General features: G+C 52.5%; 10 protein-coding genes across 10 annotated transcripts; 4 read left to right on the top strand and 6 right to left on the bottom strand.

Annotated features, from left to right (window-relative positions):
- Positions 1–30: 30 nt before the first annotated feature.
- Positions 31–2,391, bottom strand: HMPREF1120_07976 (uncharacterized protein). Its single transcript, XM_009162214.1, has 3 exons — positions 788–2,391; positions 671–730; positions 31–602 (listed from the first exon to the last, which is right to left on the bottom strand). The coding sequence occupies exons 1-3, from the start codon at positions 828–830 to the stop codon at positions 394–396; spliced, it is 312 nt and encodes a 103-aa protein (XP_009160462.1). The 5' UTR covers positions 831–2,391; the 3' UTR covers positions 31–393.
- A 905-nt stretch (positions 2,392–3,296) lies between these two features.
- On the bottom strand, positions 3,297–4,469 carry HMPREF1120_07975 (uncharacterized protein; the record flags this gene model as incomplete). The annotated part of the gene is made up of 1 exon (XM_009162213.1): positions 3,297–4,469. The coding sequence occupies one exon, from the start codon at positions 4,467–4,469 to the stop codon at positions 3,297–3,299; it is 1,173 nt and encodes a 390-aa protein (XP_009160461.1).
- A 2,415-nt stretch (positions 4,470–6,884) lies between these two features.
- HMPREF1120_07974 (uncharacterized protein) lies at positions 6,885–7,987 on the bottom strand (the record flags this gene model as incomplete). Its single annotated transcript, XM_009162212.1, has 2 exons — positions 6,885–7,630; positions 7,690–7,987. The coding sequence occupies 2 exons, from the start codon at positions 7,985–7,987 to the stop codon at positions 6,885–6,887; spliced, it is 1,044 nt and encodes a 347-aa protein (XP_009160460.1).
- A 408-nt stretch (positions 7,988–8,395) lies between these two features.
- HMPREF1120_07973 (leucyl aminopeptidase) lies at positions 8,396–10,075 on the top strand. Its single transcript, XM_009162211.1, has 2 exons — positions 8,396–8,914; positions 8,966–10,075. The coding sequence occupies exons 1-2, from the start codon at positions 8,729–8,731 to the stop codon at positions 9,938–9,940; spliced, it is 1,161 nt and encodes a 386-aa protein (XP_009160459.1). The 5' UTR covers positions 8,396–8,728; the 3' UTR covers positions 9,941–10,075.
- A 687-nt stretch (positions 10,076–10,762) lies between these two features.
- Positions 10,763–11,795, top strand: HMPREF1120_07972 (uncharacterized protein; the record flags this gene model as incomplete). The annotated part of the gene is made up of 4 exons (XM_009162210.1): positions 10,763–10,778; positions 10,832–11,157; positions 11,209–11,545; positions 11,599–11,795. 4 exons carry the CDS (start codon positions 10,763–10,765, stop codon positions 11,793–11,795), a joined length of 876 nt encoding a protein of 291 aa, XP_009160458.1.
- Positions 11,796–12,528: 733 nt separating this feature from the next.
- Positions 12,529–14,385, top strand: HMPREF1120_07971 (uncharacterized protein; the record flags this gene model as incomplete). The annotated part of the gene is made up of 1 exon (XM_009162209.1): positions 12,529–14,385. One exon carries the CDS (start codon positions 12,529–12,531, stop codon positions 14,383–14,385), a length of 1,857 nt encoding a protein of 618 aa, XP_009160457.1.
- Positions 14,386–14,989: 604 nt separating this feature from the next.
- On the bottom strand, positions 14,990–17,409 carry HMPREF1120_07970 (uncharacterized protein). The gene has a single exon (XM_009162208.1). The coding sequence runs from the start codon at positions 16,488–16,490 to the stop codon at positions 15,183–15,185; it is 1,308 nt and encodes a 435-aa protein (XP_009160456.1). The 5' UTR covers positions 16,491–17,409; the 3' UTR covers positions 14,990–15,182.
- On the top strand, positions 17,043–20,887 carry HMPREF1120_07968 (uncharacterized protein). Its single transcript, XM_009162206.1, has 2 exons — positions 17,043–18,289; positions 18,363–20,887. The coding sequence occupies exon 2, from the start codon at positions 19,015–19,017 to the stop codon at positions 19,909–19,911; it is 897 nt and encodes a 298-aa protein (XP_009160454.1). The 5' UTR covers positions 17,043–18,289; positions 18,363–19,014; the 3' UTR covers positions 19,912–20,887.
- Positions 20,040–20,438, bottom strand: HMPREF1120_07969 (uncharacterized protein; the record flags this gene model as incomplete). The annotated part of the gene is made up of 1 exon (XM_009162207.1): positions 20,040–20,438. The coding sequence occupies one exon, from the start codon at positions 20,436–20,438 to the stop codon at positions 20,040–20,042; it is 399 nt and encodes a 132-aa protein (XP_009160455.1).
- A 97-nt stretch (positions 20,888–20,984) lies between the features above and the next one.
- On the bottom strand, positions 20,985–21,386 carry HMPREF1120_07967 (uncharacterized protein; the record flags this gene model as incomplete). Its single annotated transcript, XM_009162205.1, has 1 exon — positions 20,985–21,386. The coding sequence occupies one exon, from the start codon at positions 21,384–21,386 to the stop codon at positions 20,985–20,987; it is 402 nt and encodes a 133-aa protein (XP_009160453.1).
- Positions 21,387–21,604: the final 218 nt, after the last annotated feature.

Raw genomic sequence — 21,604 nt, 5'->3', positions numbered from 1 at the left:
TGCAGCATGCCCAAGCAAATCAAAGAATAAGTCCCTGGGATTCTTCTATGGACCTAAACAGCGGTCAGAGATTTCAGAAATGACCGAAGCTGCTCGTCTGCTAGTCGGGACGAAGCGACTGCTGCCTTGCCCATCCCAACAGCGAGCCTCATTCTAATCCTCTCCAAGAGGTTTCTGTGAAGGAAACAAGAGAAAAAGATGTCCAAGCCTAAAGAAAAATGGGCCTTGCCCTGCTTCCAGTTGCCGCTCGAACGCCTTCGCTATGCCCCTGTTGTAATTCGTGTTTTTGTCATGACTGAGCACCCATAGAACAAGATCCAACTGGAGTCTCTCCATAGAGATCTCCTCAAACCGGCACAAGATCCGCTGCCAGCCGTTTCTAGTTGTCATCGCCTAACGCGCCCAACCGCTCTGAGCGTAGCTTGGCCCGGCCCGGTAAAGGGATTGGTGGCCGGCGGTGATGGAAGGGTTGCGGAGTTTGGTGCATGCGACTTCGGCGGCGTCTTCTTTGGCGTTGTGAAGATATTGGCCATCATACCAATACCGCGCCGCAAGATTTTGTCCTTGGATGGTCACTGTAGCAGACCAAGCTGTACGTCCGCCTAGAAAAACACAGCAAAGTCAGCCTTCGATCTTGGCAGAAGCGCAGCTGAGTTCAAGGGGTACCAACCGCGGCGATCAGAGACGATGTTGAAGACAGGGGCAGGGAGTCTCTGCTTCCGGCATTCAGCTGCAATCATGTTAGATACCGGGAGCTTAGGTTTGAACTGGTCCACTGGAGCTTTACCGATGAGTTCCTCTTGCCAGGTGGTATGGGTCTTGGTAGCCATGTCGAAGACAAATAGATGGGTTGAGAGATGTCTTGGTCGTTGACTTAACAGACGACGATACTCGACGGTTGATGCGTTCGTCCGCGGGGTTTTGATCGAGATCTCTTGTTCTGTTGATCAAGAAAGGACAAGTTGGTACAGATATAACGATGGCAGAAGAGACATCAAAGACTTTTTATATCCAACAAGTCGCAGAAAACGACACTGCAATCAGCCCAGAGTCACCAAGTGAGAGTCACCACGACTAGAGAGTTATGCAGCAGTGAATGAGGGATAGCTGCAGCAACACCGCCATGCAACTTCTTCAGTGACAGCTCTGCTCCTATCGCCCTTGCCTCATATCAATCAAGGCACCAAGAAGCATCACAACAGCAGCAGCAGCAGCAGTGGTTGTTTCTTTGTGCAACATGATCTGAGATCTGGTGACACGTTATCGATCCGTGGAGGCCGCCCTGACATGTCTATAAAGACCTGACGTCGCACAGATGCGAGCATGCAGAAAGCCGATGTGTGAGGACGTGGGTAGACGACGGGATGGCGAAACCCAGCAACCACCAAACCATGGAGCACCAGCACCAGCCTCACCCACTGCAGCAGAAATTGCCAGCACATCAGGATCCGACTCGGACAACGCAGTGCAGTGGATAGGTCCGCAACCAAGGCATGATATGCATGATGGCGGAGAGAGCCTTAGCAATAGCCGGATTGGCGAGTGACCTTTGAAAAAGCTAGAATACGCACGAATAATGCCTAGTCAGGTTATCGAGGTGGGGCGTACCAACTTTGTACATTGTCCCGGTGGCATTGGGACAAAATGCGCAATAGCATAAGAAGCAATTTAAACTGCCCATAATATGCTGTCGAGGGGGATCCTGGTTCTTACTGATGCCCGAAATATCGTTGATAAAGGGACCAGGCGACCTCACTTTCACCTACCTCTGCTTCATCTTGTCTTGTAGCGTCCCGGATGTAGGGCAGTGTGGCTGATTGGATGCTTTGCCCAGGTTCAAGTTGGAGGGGCTGACAGCCGTTGGGCAGCAACATCTGGACAGCGTCGGGACACGCATTTTGACCATCCACGTCTCCTAGTAGCCCGTCAACGAACCCATCTGGCTTGTACATCAAGAATAAGGTATGCTCGATAGCTGCGCGGTGCATGGAAGCCTTGGGTGAGAATGTTCCTACTGGACCAAATGGATACGAGCGGCGACGGTTGTCTAGGACAGAAACAGGACGACAAGGACGATTCAGTGGTACGGCAGTGGAGAAGCGTGGATCGATATGTGGAGGTATAACAAAAGCCAAAAGAGCGATAGACCAGTCAGGACGATAGTCTTTTCCATTGCCTACAAGGCCTGCAGTTGCCGAGATGTCTTATAATCGAACTCGAAACGGCTGTCAAAGAGTGGGTTGTGTACCTAGTACGGCATAGGGAGGAAGGGACTGGATGGCGGCCGTAGCGACTAGGGTGATGGAGACCTGACAAGATGCAGAACTTGGAGGCTGTTGTAACTCGAAGCAGGAGATGCAGTGGCAGATGGAGTTCGAGGTTCAAGTTGGCGGTGGAAAAAGATGGTGGAGAGAAAAGCGAAGAATGAACGCGCGATGGGGCGAGTCAGGAAGGGACTGGGAGGGATCGGGCCTGCGGCGGCAGGAACCGGTCAAAACTGCGAATTCCCACATTACTACCAGGTACTACTAATAACTGTGCAGGATAGTAGAAATCGCACAATTCACAAACCTAGGTAGTATGTACATACGCTTCAGGTTTGGCCGATATGGCTTCTGCTTGCGCCGTTTCAGACTCGAACGCCACTCCACTGGGCTGCACAGCTCAGCCTGAGCGATCTTGGAACTCCTCGCACACAACTGACTTCTGGCGGGTGATGGCCTGACGAGCCAACTCACCGCTGGAATGCAGGTGCTCTACCTTATGGTGGCAGATGGGATGGAAGAAACGTAGAATCGTTGGATTGTTCTAAAATGTCCGACGCCACCCCATTAATTACTGGGCTGTGACCTGTCATGCGGGTTCATATTAATTCCTTCTTTGCGTACGTGCAGCCGGCGAATATGATCAGCAATACGGCTAAAAGCCCCCGTAGGATATGATCAGCAAAGCCAAGCTGGGGCGTGACTTTTCTCGAAGTCGGGTATGACCCGAGCTAGAAACCAATATATTCCTTGTGTCTCCATCTGGAGATCTCTCATACCATATGCATTGTTTGATCATACCCTGTCATTAGCCAAAACACATACGCTGTGCAATGGAATCGAGTGTTCCCTTCGTGAAAGCCTTCCCTATCACGGTGAGCCATCATGCTCTTTCGATCGTGACGTTTGACGTCCATCCCACACCGCCCTTGGTGGTGGTGTAACACAAGATCCAGAGGGAGATTCCGTGACAGACGTTGTCTGCACTTGGGCCAACCCAGATCCGATCTGTGACTTGTGCCTCACGTCAAATCAATGGCGGTGAGTTTCATGCCAATATTGTCTGATGCAATCGTCGGTGAGTGCGATCAATCCGGTGGCAACGATCACATCCCCCAGATCACTCGAGATGTTCTTCTCTGCGATCCGCATACTACACGGCGGTACCCAGCCCCCCTGGGCGGCTTCGAGCTTGCTCTGTCGAGGCGATAACCGGTCCGGGGTGATATGAGCCAGACAGACGCCAGTGGTCCGATTCACCAACTCGAACGTGAAGACCAACTCGGACTCATCCTGAAAAACATTTCGTCTCCAGGTGTATTTCTCTCCCCAGTACTCAAAATCATACAGCTTGCCGTCTCCTCTCCTTGAACGTTGCAGCTCGACCTGCGCATAATTCGAGAATTCAATCCGAATAGTGTCGGTAGGAATGGTGGCTTTCACGCCGGCCTGAGCAGTGAAAAGGTCGAGGTCATCATCCGACTCTTCTTGCTCCTGCTCATACTCGTGGTGAGCTCTGGTGGGTTTCCGCTTTGCCGCCAGTGTCTTGAGGCTGACAATGTTGAGAGCACCACCCAGATTCTTGCCTCGCTGCGAAGATGGCCTGGCACTGGGTTTCAGATATTTTCGTTTCGAGCTGCAAACTTCCCGACCCGATTGCCGATGATATCGACGGAGTGAGAATTGGCGCTCCCCGAGGTTGTTCATGCGCAGGTGGAACAGTGTCAGCTTCAGCTTTCGGCCCTTGGAAAGAATCATTTCGGTGTCGACTCGAAGATTCAGGTTGCCATCGAGTGTTGTGTCGTCATGTTGGATGAGCAGCCGTCTGGAAGACGGGAACAGCTCTGCAAATTCACTGGGCGTGGTACCGACAGCATCCGGTTCATAACATATCTGTCTCGGTAGTGGACAGAGACTTGGTGGTTTTGAAGGCTCTTCTTCAGAAGCAATAGTTGAAGCATATGTGACGCAGGACGCTCGGGGGTCATCATGTTGTTCGTCGTTGTAGTCACAAGGCTCCACAACCACTTCGTCTGCTTCGTACTCATGGTATTGCTTGACATGAGGCTCCACGTCACTGTAAGAGGTTATGTCGGTATGTTGAGAGTGGCTGGACCGGCTGGAATGACATCTGCGGGTGGAGGCTGAACTACCAGATGTGGAAGACCCCTTCGACCAGGCTCGAACAAGTTTATGGCGTGCCATGTTTTCGTTTCAATTGCATGTGTTGATGCGTGCTAGGATAAAGTAGTTACTGGGCTCTTGCACTTGTGTTATGAGAAGTTGTCAAGGTGTGATGAGCAGTGTTGTTGATAAGTAATGCGGGAGGAATCAACACGACCAAAGCGAGCATTACTCAGGCCATATCAAAAGCAATCAGAGCCATGACCATGATTGGTGTCCAGCGCAAAGAACAAACAACAGCTCCGAGTACAAAAATCACTCCACATCTGATGAATAACACAACGGCACAGCTACCGCTCGCTTCCCGTTTCCACGAGGAAGGACCGCGCCGACCATGGCACAACACCGTTGTAGCCATGGGTTCAAGTTGCAGGCTCCCGAAGCCGAAACCAGGCGAGGCGGGTCTGGCCGGAATCGGCTGCGGGACCGTCTGCTTCTAAGGGGGGTTGTATGCTGAGACGAGGTCGACTGACGACCCTGACTAAAGCAACGCGAATTCGAGTGTTCGTATGTTAGGCACTCTATCCGTAGTAGTGGCGGTCCTGTCGTCAGCCGAGGCTAGACAGTGAGACACTGTTGTTGCTTGGGAGCAATGGCCCTCGTTCATAGTTCGTTCGACGGGGAGCCCAAAAACGTTCCTCGCTACCACTGCAGCGCCATGCAGAGGAGGCAAACAATGGTTCCGACTGTGGACGAACAAGAGGGGGGATGGAAATAGAGAGGCGCATCCTGTCTGCCCGACGACACGAGCGAGCAGGACGATGGTTGGGTAAGACCACTTTTCGCCCAGCGCCGTGCAGTGTGGGATCGAGGACGAGGGAGAGGTTGGTGGCAGTGCTCCAACTTCAAGTTGAATGATGGTACGGAGTCGGACGCCAGTGTCAGACAGGCAGCGGCCCCTAACATTATTGAATGGAGCCGGTCAGACGGCGACTCCCGCCCGGTGCGAATGAACAAACTGGGGCCCGGCCTGGTCAGACGAATGATGCTCGGTGCTGCCCGTGTTAGTCGGGTTGAAGCTGACGGACTGACGGGACGTCCGTCTGCTAGAGCTCTTCTGGGCTTAGCGGCCGCATGCCTAAATCGACCTACGCTAATCGATTTAGCTGCATCGTCGCTCATGATTCATCCTCCGTCTCACTTCGCGACTTTTATTCCACTCTTTCATACAGCGTGGCACCACCTCATTGGCATGCCGTGCTATATTTCCGACCATCGCCCTCTGATACGTCGCTTCAATTCATCGGGTATTTCCTGTGCTATGCTGGCTAGGCAAGATGATAGCGACCTATGAACATGTGTTCACCACGAGCTGCTGTACCTGCACTCCCGTGCCACAGCAGATGCTAAGAGGCTGCACCCCAGAGGGGAACAAAGTTTGGGCAGCGATGTTTGCTTCATTCCCAGTTTCGACTATGGCATTTCTGAGCTTCAGCTATCCTGCAAATCCCAGCATGGTTCATGTAGGTGCAATGCTTGAAAAACCCGGACGCGATAGCGGTCGAGGATGAGGTATTTTGCACGAATCCTGGCTCAAGTCATGCAACCCTGGAGCTCCTGGAACCTGAGATAGGCCGCATCGTCTCATCATCAGCAGCAGCGAGTTCCGGCTTGTGGTTCAAACTGCGGCAAGCATTTTGAATCTGGGCAACTTCTCAAGTTGTCATAAGCTTCACGTGCCTGAGTAGAAGGCGTTGGAACGGCCAGCAGAACTTCCCGGAGCTTTCTTGCAGACCTTTAGGGTCCTCATCAGTCGCCTCAAGATGGCCGCTGGAGCAGCGGGCCTAGCAACAGGCTCCCTAGCTCACTTATGCCCATTGCCAAGTGTGAACCACTGCGCGACCCTCACTGTCCACAGCTGAATTCTTGTGTAGCATCCTGCAACGCGGGCATATGCTGCTTGCCACTGTTCTGCGAGTCGCTGTACCGCACGATCCACAGGAGACAGGTACGTCCAGCCCGTTTCTAGCTCTTCGCTGATCGGAGTCGTCCTACGATGGCGGCATGGACTAGTCGCTGGTAGACACAATTCCCTAGGTAGTTGAGCCCGTCTCTTCCCGTGCTGGTACATCATTCCACTCACGACTGATGAGAGCAAGCTTGATGGCCACACCAACTGGAACCGTAGCCTGTTGATCGCGACGTGCCAACCCCAACGCCGAGGAATCGGTCGTATCAGCGCGATCGTCTGCACATGCAGTTAGCCGCTCTCCACGACAGCCTGGCTTCGACCAGTGGTAGCTTGAACCATCGGTTGTGGACATTCCGCACCCGGTTGTCCGACTGAACTGAGGCCAGTTGCGCTAACACGGCATTCCACAAGTGTGGTCACACATGATATCAACATGAAACCACGGCAATAGTCGAACGGAATCTTGTGCAAAAGATAATCGGTGGATGACGAGGCAAAAGTCAGACAACAACCTCATCCATCGTTCACATCATTCCCCACAAGGGCTGAGGAAGCTCGAACTCTCGGGTGCCAAACTCGACACCACGGGCCATGAAACCTCTGGCTCTGGTGTCCACACCCACATAAGCAAACCTTCGCTTTCCCTCGTCTCCCAGATCACGAGTGACACTCCAGGTTCTCAAGCCGTAGTAGGCACCGATGCAATGCACGAGCCAGCGGGCGAAGGCAGCACCCTTGTCAGTGTCCAGGCCCTCGAAAACCATTATTTCAGTGCTGATCGTCTCATCCGTTTCCTTTTCCTTCTGCTGCTGCTTCCGACCAGGAGAATCATGCATGGCTCCATTTCGGCCGACAAAGACAATCTCCTCCTCCTCTTCACTGTCACTGGTCAAAGGGACGTCTTGCAGACCTTCTTCCTGCAGTCGAGCCTCTCTGGCATTCCACTTTTGCACAAAGGCTCTTACTGTTTCCTCAAGGTCATGCAGCAGTCCCTTTGCAGCTTTGGCGCGCTTGAGTCTGGCCCGGACTTCCTTTGGAATGCTGGACGCCGCCTCTTCCATTGGACTCACGCCCATGTTGTGGGTCCTTTTCCCTCTGGCTCTTGTGCTATTCTTACGCCCTTTCATCTTGGCCTCGACCGCACGCTGGAACTCGGCCGCATCCCACAAAGGGGCCAAGTAGTAAGGAACGGTACGGCGCTGGTAGGTTGGCTTGATTTCCCAATCGGAGGGCAAAGGTGGCTGGGCCCATGGGTTCGAGAGCAGACGATCTGTAGACCATGGATTAGCCCAGACCATCAACGGCCAGAAGACGTTGACGCGTCCATACCATTCTCCCACCGCCGCCGCTGGCGTGACCCCTCTTTGCCCTTAAGAAGGGCCTCCCTTCGGTCCATGCTATCGCGCCGGAGAAGCTTCCGCTCGGTATGGATCGTGGAGGTAGCTGCTGCAGGTCTCTTTCTCGCTTCGAGCGGGACCGCGATACGGACGGCGGGCTGGGGGGTTGCCTGCGCAGTCGCCGCATCGTCTATCGAGACGTTGTCCATCTGCATCGTGATCTCCACCGTGCTCGGTGCGGGCGGAGCCTGCACAGGCTCTGGGGGCAGCATTATAGGGACGATGGCCATGGTAGCGAGTGTGCGGTCGTGGTGGCGCACAACGGACGATAACGTATAGATAGTGATATGTGTGCGAAATCAGACCAGCGTCACCAATGTGTTCTGTTCGGTTACTCGAGCAAAGGAAAAGATTTGTCGAACGAGAAGAGGCAAGCAGGACACGGTAAAGATAGAAGCGATGACTCTACAGGACGCTGCCACTACTGAGGGTGCTGCAGAGGTTGACGCGGGACGGACGAGTTTGCCTTCAAGTCCGGAGTCTCGGACTCGATGCGGGAAGTGGAAGCCAGGGGCGGACGAATGACGATGAGCGTCGGTGCACATGGGTCTGTCGAGGTGAGTACCTTGACCAGCGCAAGCAATCGACACCGCAATCTTGTACCCTTACCATAATGATATGAATTCGTATGGAAGTGTAGTCGTTGCAATACCGTTTATGCCTACATTATGAGGGTCAGGGCATAACGACGGCGTTGAAACCAATCGGGGCACCTGAAGCTTATCTGCCCCCGGTAGGTAGCCTACTACTGCAAAAAAGCAGTGATGATGCGTACCTAGGTAGTAGTCGAGTTTGGTCGTCCGCGATAGTACCATTGTAGTGCTGCTTGCGGTCGTTCCCCAGCCAGTTTGAAGTGTCCAAGCGCACTGCAACCACCACTGCAACGGCCATCCACACTTTGCAAGTACTTCGTTCATCCTTTCCATCTGCCAGTGGGACTATCATTGAGCCGGTCAATTCTGAGGCTAGTTATGCGGTCCTCCTTGTTCCTCGCCGTCTGGGCGGCCGCCGTGGTCAGTGGCCTTTCCATTGACAATCGTCACCAACAACAGGTTGCCCTCGAGAATCCATCACCGGCGCCCGATCAGTACCTGATAGAGCTGAGTCCTGGAGAAGTGAGATGGGTAACCGAGGAGGAGAAATGGGAGTTGAAGAGAGTATGTACTGCCCGGAATCCCTCCATGGATAACCAGCTGACTTGATGATAGAACGACATCAAGTTCATGGACATCACCGATAATGGCCACACATATCCTTTACAAACCGCGTCCAGTTCCGTAACCTATCCTTCGAAGCCGAAATATAACGAGACAGTCCGATCGCTGGCGAAAGGGCTGAACAAGGATAACATGCGGAAGCATCTTGAAGGGCTCACATCGTTCCATACTCGATATTACAAGAGCGAGTACGGCATCCGCGCCGCCGAGTGGCTCTATGGGCAGATTGACAAGGTCATCTCTGCAGCGGGGGCTTTCGATCACGGAGCAAGTTTGAACAAGTTTGCACATCCATGGGGTCAGTTCAGCATTATTGCGAGATTTCCCGGGCGGACCAACCACACTATTGTGATCGGGGCGCACCTGGACAGCATCAATCTGTTTTTGCCCGCCATTTTTGCGGCGCCCGGTGCAGATGATGATGGCAGCGGCACGGTGACTATCCTCGAGGCTCTCACCGCCCTGCTACAGTCTGAGGACATCGTCCACGGCAAAGCAGAGAACACGGTCGAGTTCCATTGGTACTCGGCGGAAGAAGGAGGCCTGCTTGGTAGCCAGGCGATCTTCAAATCCTACTCCGAGGCCCAGAAGGAAGTCAAAGCAATGATTCAACAAGACATGACCGGATACATTGAGCAGACACTGGCACACGGCAAGCCAGAGTCGGTTGGGGTGATCACGGATTTTGTGAACCCCGACCTCACCGAATTCATCAAGCAAATCATCACGACATACTGTGACATCCCATATACGTTGACCAAATGCGGTTATGCCTGCTCAGACCACGCATCAGCTAGCAAATATGGCTATCCATCGGCATTTGTGATTGAGTCGGACTTTGAATATTCTGACAAAAAGATCCATACTACGGAGGATCTCATCAAATATTTGAGCTTCGACCATATGTTGCAGCATGCGAAGATGACCTTGGGGTTTGCATATGAGGCTGCTTTTGCACCGTTCTAGAGCGACGATGCTTTACAATGATATACAGTATATATAGTTGCCTGATACTACTACGATGTACCTACCTAGGCAGGTCTATCAGCTATTGTACGCAATGCAGTGGTAGCACTAATTCATTGCGGCCTCCTAAACCTGTTATACCTCCTTCTTTCTACATACCTATTCCTGCTTCAAGTTCTAATGGTAGTATTTTCTTTGTTCTCCGAGTCAGTCCATTACTAGGTACCCTACCTGGCACCTAGGGATCAGGCAACCGGCGTTCTCCATTCCGTTGTTGCATCGGAGGACGGTATGTGCCGGTGACGTCAATAATCCCCCGCAATCTGCTATTTAGCGGAGACTGGAGGCTAGATTTGTGACTAGTGCTGCGTTTTCAGTCACTAATTGCAGCACTACACTCAATCATGCAGCACCAACAGGGCGATTTATCTGCTAGCGGCAGTTTAGTGCTCGTCTACGTCGAAGCTAAGGCTACACCCAACTCGGTTCCTTCAAGTTCCAGGTCCAAGTTGCAGGCAGTGTGCAAGTTTCTCTCTGTTTCCTCTCCACTTCGAACTTCAATCACGAGGTGCAGTGGTGCAAGTTTCAGGAAGGTTACAGGGTGAGATCATACGCCGTAGCATCCTGGGAGCGTCAATCGTCCTCGCATATCCTCTACCACTGGCACTGGCAGTGTCTGTCGTCTCTTTCACTCCATCCAAGCACGAAAGTTGCTGTCTGTCGCCCTCCATCGACAACATCCTTCGACCATTTCTCGGGCTGGGCAAAGACCTCATAGCAAAACGCAGTCTTCGTTGAACGCTGAACATCCTCGCCTCGAAAATGGCGGTCAGCAGTTGTATGAAGTTATCATCATACTTCCATGGAGTTGTTGCTAACACAGTCTGCCAGACAATCCGTTCGCTAAGCGCGAGGAATTCACTCGGAACAACCTCATTGCCTACAAAGTCCTCACCATCCTCACCTGGCTACTACTGGTGGTTGTGGGAGCAATTTACACGTTTAACAAGCCAGAAGACTGCAAACATAAACACCGCTGCCACACAATATGGGGACAGAACAACCATGTGGTCACGCCCTTTACCTTGAACTCAGTTGTCACCAGCATTTACTGGGTTGTTGTCCTGATCTTGCAAGCGCATTACATCCGGTACCTATGGCATGCGGAAAAAGAGCTTGTGACAAGTGCGGCCAATGTTGGCAGCCATTTCATCTTTGTAAGCTCTACCCCACGCTTTCCCAGCGCGGACACTGACCATTCACTACAGCATAATCTGCTCACATTTGGATTCATTATGCTCTGGGTTCGAGGCCATTTCTGGCAGGGCGAGCTGCTCCTGATCATCAACTTGTTCAACCTTACCCTGCTCTACTTCGGCCATCCCACCACGCCGCTCTTCATCCACATTCCAATTGTGTCCGCTCCGCTGGCATGGAATTATGTCGCCATTCTATGGGACGGAGCGGCTATGGTTCACGCTCATAGCCTGCCTGCCAGGATCGTTGCCAATGTCTTTATCTGGGGTATCTTGGTCCTGGGTGGCTTTTTCATCCTTACATTCAAGGACTACACGATGGGAATTGAGTTGGCAATTCTGTCACTGTGTGAGAATAGGCAAGCCTTCGGTATGGAATATTGTGCTGACAATGATTTCTAGCACTCGGTCTCGGTCAAGTCACCTCTCACGTTATTGCCGTCCAGTGGATCTTTGCCTTCGTCATTGCCGCATCTCTATTAGTGCTATCTCTGATCATCGGGGCACCCAGGCTATTTGGACAGGACAACAGTATTCGGCAGGAAGGTGCGATTGTCAGCGAGGATCGGGAACGCGCGCCATTGCTGAACGATCAATGAACGGGATCGCCCTGCGGCGGCGAGGACCAGCACTGCAACTGATGAATCCCGAATCTAATCGCTAGGGCCGGGGTCCGCGTTTTAGCGGCGCAACGATCGACAGCTTGGAGGTGGCCCTATGTGGAGTGTTGCAGAGATTGACTTTTCAAGTCAGCCGCGTATAGCAGACGTATGATGCAGTGTTAAGCTTCGTCATGCCTGGGCTGTTTTGGTAGGGCTGACCGAGCAATCTGAGATTGTGTTTATTGGCGTAAGGAGCTATTGATGCAGTGCAAGGCGGAATCACGAGAGATTGATATAATGTCTGATGAGGTATTGATGGGGTGAATGTGGGGGATTTGTGCGGTGCCTGGCTTGGGTTCCTTTGTTGCCTCAGGCATCGACTCTGCCTGTTCTGAACCAGGCTGAGGTTGCCTCATGGAACGCTGTGGCTGTGGCGGATGCTTTGTGTCACCGTCGGACATGCAAGGAGGACAACCGCGAAGATCAAATTCAACACCTTGATCTGCGTTGCAGGTCCTTCTAGTCTCCCAACCATACAGGCTGTCTATAAAATTTATTGCGCACGGTTTGTCTGAAGTCGCTCATGTCTATTGTGTTCTCTACACATGGTGTTCGCGCCCCTCAGGTTGTTGTCGCCACCGCGGGCATCCCATGTTCATGTTCTCGGCGCCTCCTTCCCATGAGTTAACTTTCACTTCTTGATCTTTTTGTTCTCTTCTCCTTTCTCGACATGCGAAACAGCAGCCAGATCCTCGAAGCGATCGCGGCCGCAGCTCGATCGGCAAAGAGTCAGCTCGCTTTTTGGCAGACCTTCGAAAGCATACCTTCAGCCTCATCCGAAACAAGCACCTCCAAAGCCATGGCCTCCACGCCCGTCTCTGAAGGCTCCGCATCTTCAAGCGCAGGCATGGTGGATGGCGATGACACGGCCGGAACGAGGTCGAGCACGGCCTTCATCAGAGAAACCAGCGCAGACGACATGCATCCCCCTGTCGACATGACGAATCCTGTTACCCTCACGCGCCTCATTGCCTTACATCTAAGCGATTGGCGTCTCGACCGCGGTCGCGGGCCCCGTTCGCATACACATTGCCTCTGGTGCCGCGGTACCATGAGCGACTCCACCGAAATCCTCGTGCACGCCGCAGAATCGAGAGTTTATAACACCAGTTCTCAAAGTGTGGCAGCCGTGGCCGAAACCCCAGTGATTGGGACGGATCAGGACACACCAACAGCAGCGGCTTCTGCACAAGGCCAAACGGTTCCGGAAGAAGCAAAGATGAAGGAACAACCCCAACAGTTGGCGGCTACGGGTCATGCTAAGCCCTCGTGGGTAAAGACTACGACCAAGACCTACGCCGAACCACGCTACGCGGCATGCGACAATGCGTGGCCTGTAGGATGCTTCCTTGAATGGATCAGTATTGAACTGGACAACGGCGAGTTTCCTCGAAGCCTACGCTGCCCAATTTGTCGGGTTACGTTCTATACACGTTGGGACCGCTTCAGAATCTATGATTTCAAGAAACCCAGTCCAGAGTTTGTGCCGGCCGCGTGGTTTCGAGTTATGGTGTGTGTACCAACATTTGGTGACGAAGGGATAAGAGAGCCGCAAGACGAACCGCACGGGCGCCGCCGCGGTGAGAAGCGACTCATCATAATGGACCGTACGGAAGTAGCAAAATTGTCACTATTCGGGCGGGACAAGAAGATCTTCAAGCGCATTGATCGCATTGGTCCGGAGGTGAAGAAGCCTGAACCGGAAAAGCGCAAGACCGTTCCAGTCGAACCAGAAACGAAAGAGGAGAGAAAGGAGAAATCGAATTCCAAGGGCAAAGAGAAGGTAGCAGCACATAGGCCCGAGCTACGAGGGGCGCGGCAGAAAGAACAAGGAGAACCAGAACGAGACCATGTTTTTACGACCTGGGCGGTCCTTGACTGGGGCCACAACGAATTTCGAATGATACCCATTCCCAAGACTCGGACTTGGTCGGTCGAGGTCGACGACGGTGATTCCGACGACAGTGATGCTGACCAACCTATGTTGGACCCGGCTTCTGTCTTGACCAAACTCACGGCAGCCGATCTCGTCAAAGAAGCAATCAGCAAAGGTGGGCTCGCCCGTGCCATTCACGCATTTCAACCGAACACCAAGGGGAATGATGAATGGCCATCATGGAGCTGTCTCCAAGAACGAGGCAGACGGTATTATCTCCATCAAATCGTCGTATGTATGGACGCAGAACTCGGTTTCAAAGGAGTAGGCAGCACCACCCCCGACAAGAACGCCGCGAAGAAGGTTCGCGAAGAAATGCACTGGTACGGCAAGTTGCTCGAAGTCGCCAATATGCCGGTTAGACCTGGCGATGACGAGTTCCAAATGCTCTATCCTAAAGCAGCTGAATTTAGTCGATTAACGGACATTGAGATCGAGTCCAGCGAGGCTGATGCCGATGTGAAGAATGCTTATGCGGCGGCGGCGGCGGCTGCTGCAAGTGAGCCTTGGGCACCGGAGTGGCACGAAGACTTTTCGGGCAGTGAGGAAGAAGAAGAAGAAGACGAGGATGACGATGATGAAGAAGACTGATCAGAGAGGAGAACAGAAAGTGACCTCCATGGGAGTTTTGAGGGTATGACGGTGAAGATGGTGTAAGAGTGATCGAATGCTTCCAGAGAACCAGAAAACGGCGAAGCGACATACGGTCTTTGCCGTTATCCTGCCACACCACCACTGGTGTCTCGAAGTCTCAAATCGAGGCTTCACATGATGTCTGTTGTACCGCAAAAACAGATGAGCAGCATGGTGACTTGCCACTGCTCGAGGCGTGCTTGTGCTTGTTTCTTCGGGGAGACGGTTTGCAGATGGAGAGGAAGATGGAGGCTGATGGAGCGAGGCCTGCCACAACTTGGACTACATCAGTAGTAGCGGCCTGGGACTCGGAAGCCGGTGGGTGGATGGACAGTCATCAGTGGCAGTTGTTAGAGAGATTTCAAGCAGAGAAATGAATTGATTGTTCTTTTTTTTATTCTTCCTTCTTTCGTACAACTACCTACCCGTAGGTTCTACAATGGTAGGTAGTACGTAGGCACGCTGGTACAGCTCATCACAGGGCATTTTCCTCGTCTGTTTCGACTTTCTGTCCACTCTTTGGAGGTCTACTTTGCCATATAGGCTTCCGGAGCTCTGCTAATCGGAGGAGATCTGATATCGATCATGACCTAATTGTATGGTATTATATAAGTACTGTACAGCATTTGCGTGGGGCGCCGGGCAGAGAAACTCTGAGGTCTGTTTCTGCACAGTAAACACACATGCAGCTGAGACACAACTTGAAGCAGATAGATAAAGTGAACATAGAACACAACACTGTATGTCATGTATCATCAATAATCACCCGAAGTACCCCAATCCATCAACCGATCTTTCTCCCTCACCCCCATCCGGGCCTCAAGCCAGTCTTCAACAGTCACCCAGCCCTGACGGCGTGCGAGGACAGCGTTTCGGATGGCAGGTTGCCATTCACGCCACCAGTCTTGGGCCGCGAGCGAAGCGGTACCGCTGAGCCTCTCGGTACCAGTAGTGTTAGTAGTACCAGCAGTATCTGCGGTGCCAGTGCTACCAACAACATCCCAAACCGATTCCACAACCTCATATTTCTTCGTCCGACTGAGTAGATTTTGCACCATATTACTCAACCAAACCCAAGTTCCCGAAGATGCGGGCGGACGCCTAAGAACCGTCACGGCCGAGTAATGAAAGACAAATTCGACGGTCACTTTGCCGCGGTATTTTGTGGATGCGAGCAATGTGCGCACCATGCCCTCGAGAATTTGGGTTGTGGTGGTGAATGTCGGTGTCGGACGGCGGTGGATGGTGAAGCTGCGGTTTTCGGTCTTGTCTTCGCAGAAGCGTTTGATCCATTGTTCGAGGGGGGTGAGGTTGGGATTGAGACTGTTGGTGCTGCTGTCGCGCTGCTGTGGACTACGACCACCGCCACGGCCATGGCCGCCGCGGATATTGCTACCGGAGCCGGTGCGAGTAGTGATGGTCGATGTCTGCTTTGGAGTTGTGGATGGGGAAAGACTCTGATCAACGGGTTGCACGCGGATTCGACGATCACTGGTGCTCGGCCCCGACCATGATGATGATGGTGATGATGAGCTTGAGCCATTTGCATAACCACCATCCGGATAGTTTGTTGAGGCGATGTCCAAGAGACTGGTCAAATTGATTTTCAACTCAAAGTCGACGATGCCATCGTCGCCGAACGACCCGCTACTACCACGCTCGTGAGTCCCGCGAATAATCATGAGCGGCTTCGGTGGTAAATAGGCTTGTTCGCGGATGAATTTGACCAGGGCATATTGCGTCGTTGCGAGTTCTGGTTTGGTGGTCGTCACGGTGGTCGAGTCGTCGGATAGTTTTGATTCCGGCACACAGTATTTGGATAGGTTGATGGCTGCTAGTCGGGGCAGAGCTTCGAGGGGATTCTGACTGGGGATGGTAATGGCAGGAGAAGGAGGATGGTGAGATGGTGTGTTTGGTATGGATGTTGATGTTGATGGGGCGCTGATGGTCGTCTCGTATGATGGCGGTAGATCTTGGGGAGTACTAGTACTAGTATTCATGGTCGACATCGACATGTTGGTCGACGGTTGAGGACTGCTGCTGGCTTTTTCGCTAGGGGGCATTCTGATCGTGTAGATCCCAGTGGGGATGGATGGATGGGTGGATGAATAGATATGATCAATGTTCTTTGGACCGAGAAAGGCGGTCCTCCTGACTGGTTTGGAACAGTTGGCCAGAGCTGGAGCCTTGCGGGAAAGTGTCAAGTTGGCCTTGTTTCGTGTTGAACAACAGTTCTGCGAGAATTGCGGATGATAAAGATGCGCAAGGAGAGTCTACTCAGAGAAATCGTCGAAGGCCCCTGTTGAAGTTGATGCTCGAACATTCATGTCTTAAGTCGTTTCACAGAGTCTGTAGCAGCCTGTCGCAGAATCATCTCCTTTGGGTAAGGCTAAGGCGTTTTCCTGTCAAAAGCATATGGAGCTTTGGTTGTAATAAGTAGGTAGTTGTATGAAGGCATCCAGCACAGCCACCGACCGACTGGACGATTCCGGGGTTCGGTTCTACCAAAACCAATCGTCGTCAGAACCGATCGTGGGGGCAGGGTTCGTCTGGCCAGGCACCCATCAATCCTAACAAGCCTGACTGGTTCTCGGTCACGGTTTCTGATGGTTCGGCTGGTACGGACCTGGCTCGGTTCCCACGGTTTTCTGTCTCTGCCTACACAGGTACAGACGTCGGAGACTAACCACGGGAATGGAACTGACAGGTCGACGTTTGGCAAGCGTCTGGGTTTAACTCCGGTCGGTTTTCCCCGTAATGTCATTCATTCTCTTGGAGGGTGTGCCGGTCACCACGCCTCGCTTTGTGCTAGTCGACCAGCAGACCTCTACGTTTAGTGCTCCCACTTATCTCCTCTAAAGACCCCTTCGCGATCCTCGAGGGCCTTCCCTTGCTCTCTTCACGATATCTGCCAGTCCTCCGATACCCACCCTAGACGACGACGCTTAAGCTTAACCGTCCAGCATAACGATTACGCGCAACGCGAAACGTAATACTTAAAAAGACACTCGGCCCGAAGAAATCGTTTGCCGCCGAGGTCAGTCTGGTTGACTGTCGGGATGGCTCTTATCATCCAGGCTATGAAAACAGTACGCTGTTAGGTATTACACGCGTGTGGAAACGCTAGACCGAGTCCGCTCTTCCTTCCCAAGGCGCGCCCATGAATTTACCGCCCCGGCTATCACGTTGAGCTAATATATCTCCCTTCGATTTTGTGAACGTGTGTCTCGAGAGGGCGTCTAATTCCCTTCACCGGACCCCGTGGAAGTATGGCAGAAGCACTTAGCCTACCATATCGCGCGAGCTTTCCTCGTCTACGACTGCGAGCTCTCCTCTCGCACGAAAGCGTCGTCCCTTTTCGTCTTTGCGAGGACGTGGCGGATGGCCGTGCACTAGTACACATCTTGCCAGGTTGACCATAATATCAAGATGGATATAAAGAATATACAAGTCCCTGGCCCCTCCCCGAGCGGCTTGGCAGACTGACTTAATGATCTCGAAGTATATCATGGACCAGCTCGTTGACGAGTCCGGATACAGCGAAGAGGGTCGACTGCGACAGAACATGAACTCGGATGATCTTCTGAGCCTTTCCAATTTCTTGTGGGTCGTTCATACGGCCGCCTATCCTCTCGAACGACATCTCCTTCAGCTTTGGTGCATGATCTTGTTCTGTGCTTCTACGACGGCGCGCCGGGACCGTGGTCAAGTCCAGCTGCTACTATGGTTACAATGACGCCGTACAACACAGAGACATCCGGCTGTACGCCCTGCCCGACCCGGACAGCCCGTCGCAAGGCGTGAAGTTGGGCATGCTCGTCAGGCTCCGTCTCCTCAAGGGTCGGCGAAACAGAGGCAATCCGTAAGTTCACCCAGGCCGAGGGAACCGTGTTTGTTATATGCAACATGAGAAGGGTGTGTACTGAACACTTCAGGCCCTGGATCTAGTTCGTCGAGCGTCGTGTCGTGACACGCCGTCGTTCTGCCTCGTCAAATTCGTCCTTGGGTTTGCTTTTCGCGATTCGGCCTTTGCGAGCCTACGAATCCGCGATCCCATCGACTTATGGACCATCAAAATCCCCGATAGGTTGAAGTCTGTTCCTATCGAGGATGGTTGCGGGCGAATGGAAGCACAAAGATCGTGCTACCGTTGTAGGTTAGATCACCAGTGATTGGAATGGCGTAGCGGTTGTCGGACCGGGGCGGCAGGGCCCTCACTTGACATACCACAGCACCTTATCGCCAGCAAACAAAACTTTCTGTAGTTGGGATCCATGATGAGATGCCACCAGAGCGCTGTTGTCGAATTGAGCATGTGCCATTTCTCAGTCAGATCACACATGTAGTCTCGGGCGTCCAAAAACAGGCAGGTGGGCCGAACTTTGGGCAAAATGCAGTCTCCTCTGCGCGGATGTGAAAACAGGGAACCCTGCTGACGAGAACGTCGAGCGCGGCCACCGCTTAATTTCCTGCAATCTAGGTACCTGGTATCCAAACCTTGATCGAGAGACCGTCAGCCCCCTTTCTTGCGGATCAAGAACAGAACCATACTAGGAGCTGTCAGCTCTATACTACCATACATTTGTCATGTCATCGGACGACGATGTGTCGCTCTCAGCCTTGGAAGGGTACCTTCCCCCGACTACGTTTTTCAAACCCCTGTTCAGACGAAGAGGCGACCCAGAAGACATGGCCACTGCAGTCAAGCTTTCTGAAATTGTCGAGGATCTTTCCAAGCTCAATCAGGCTTTCCAACAGTCCGAGTCGATCTTCCAGGACGGAATGGGAACGAAAGTGTTTCGCCATGGAAACATTGTTCTTAAGTTTGGATTGGGGGTGAGTCCCTTCGAGGCGAAAACTCTTCAGTTTATGTGCCAGACGACCAATGTTCCGGTTCCGTGGCTATATCGTGATCATGTCCATGCCGATGGAACAGCAGTTCTTGCCATGGAATACATTGAAGGCCATGTCTTATCCGAACTATGGCCGAGTTTACGTCCCGACGAGAAGATGAACATTGTCGGACAGCTTCGGGAGATTCTTGACGAGATGCGGCGACACCGGAGTAATATTATCGGAGGCATTCATGACACTCCTGCAGTTGACGCCCGCAAATCTAGGCACAAGGGCGGCCCGTTCGCTACCGAGCAAAGATTTAATGAGTTTCTACGATCGGATATGATCCCCAATGCTCCGAGGTTATACTATTCAATGCTAGAACGAGCCATGAAGAACGACCACGATATCGTTCTTACTCACGGTGATATCAATCCACGAAACATTATGGTCAACGATGGTCAGATTGTGGCTATACTCGACTGGGAAACTGGGGGATGGTATCCAGAGTATTGGGAGTACATAAAGTTCTTCAATGCATTGGACTCTTCGCTGGATTGGGTCGACTATGCTGATAAGATATTCTCTAAGACCTACATTGGTGAATTTCTAGCCGACAGTTTTCTCGAGCGCTTTCTCCGTCACTAAGCCATGGATTTGGGTACTTATTTACTGTGGTGTGGCAACGGTATGACGGCTACCTGGAGCTTCTCTGTCAATACTATAGGTAGGCAGAAAGCAATCCTGACTACAGCTCTCTGCCCATGTCTCGCCCATCATCTCGCCGTGTTCACCGTATCCATCATTGCGGCATCTGCCGCGGATCGAGCATGCTCAGTGATCCAATTCTTTGCACAGATCGCCCGGAGCGCATCACTGACCCAGTTTTGACAGTTCCAATCTCCACCACTTCGGATATGTGTCCCAAATACTACTGCTCCAATTTGGGCCATGGTCTTCCCGGTGATATTCGCCACAAAGATCTCTTTGAGGAACCTCACACTCTGATCTGGGCGAGTATTCTCTCTCATATCCTTGCGAAAGTGAGGTGCCTCGCCGACAATGTGCACCATTAAATTTGACCCGTCACTCATCTCGATCAAGAGAGCTGTATGTCGTCTGCTTGGCGTATCTGGTGTACCCCGAAAGATCATGATCTTCAGCGTGGCCGGCATGACTGAACCTTGTCATTCTACTTAGTTCGACATTCAGGACAAGTCTCACTTGGAGTAACGTCACATCCGTCTCCTTGGTGTGTATAGAATAGCCGTCAATCCTGAGGTAGGATATGACCAAATCCGGTTTGGCACGGCAGTGTCGAGCCGGAGTGCGTGACGCTGTATTGGATTAAATGGAAGACTTATTGGACCTCTGCAAGCGGTATTGACGACATGAATTGGCTTCCGGCATCTCTGGCAGTGATCCAAGCCCGCGCCGTCGGCGCAGCTCACGATAGAATTACGACTTGAAAGAGAAGGACCACCACGGGAAGGTGATGCTGGTTAAGAACGTAGATTAAGTCTGTTGAGGAACAAATTGAGATAACCAATGTCTAGGCGAGCACGAGATCTAAATACGATAGGCACTTTTCTAGCACACAAGGTTATCTTGAATACTAACTCGCTGCCCGAGAGCCTCGGCCAGCTCGTCGTATCTGCTCTCATCCTCCTTCGCCTGGGACCTACACAGTCGACCGGCACAGGAGGGCACGTCCCTCACGCTCAGGCCGCCTGCAGGTCAAACTGAGGTGAATAAGGCCACCCTGCATCGATCGTGAACGCCCACAGCTCGGTATGCCTATGCTGCTGTAAACACCTGCTTCCCTTCGGCCGCTGACGCTCAGAGATGGCGGGCTTAGTGTCGTGTAGCCAACTGCGCTCGCCTTGCCTGGAAATCAAGTGGACTCGACACAACCAGGATAATGTCAAGCGCGAGTGCCGGGGACATCCTCCCGCCTGTAGATTCAGCAGCCTGCACTCAGCACTAGCCTGCCCTGATGGCCCGGGAGCCGGACGGTCTGTTGTCGGTAGGATTTGACTCGGTCCTTCAGCAAGGGAAGGAGGCGTAACGAAAAATAAGTAAAGACAAAGTAGCAACGCGGCAGAGGGGCGGGTGCCCGACATATATAGGCGTTGTGAAAGCGGCGAGAGACCTCATGCGGCTGTGCTACCTGATCGGGTGATTTCGCACCAGGTACTACAATACGTTGTACAGCGGTAGATGCGAACTTGGTTTGGTCTTGCTGAGCGAAAAGGATTCCTGGCGACTGAATTTGAAAGATCCAGTGGTCGTGTCAAAATTGTATAACATATCATATATCCAGCAAATCAATGGTTCGTAT

Source organism: Exophiala dermatitidis (genome assembly GCF_000230625.1).
Source record: "Exophiala dermatitidis NIH/UT8656 unplaced genomic scaffold supercont1.7, whole genome shotgun sequence".
Classification (NCBI taxonomy): domain Eukaryota; kingdom Fungi; phylum Ascomycota; class Eurotiomycetes; order Chaetothyriales; family Herpotrichiellaceae; genus Exophiala; species Exophiala dermatitidis.
Note: the sequence above shows the minus strand (reverse complement) of the source record. Positions and strands in the feature narration are given on the sequence as shown.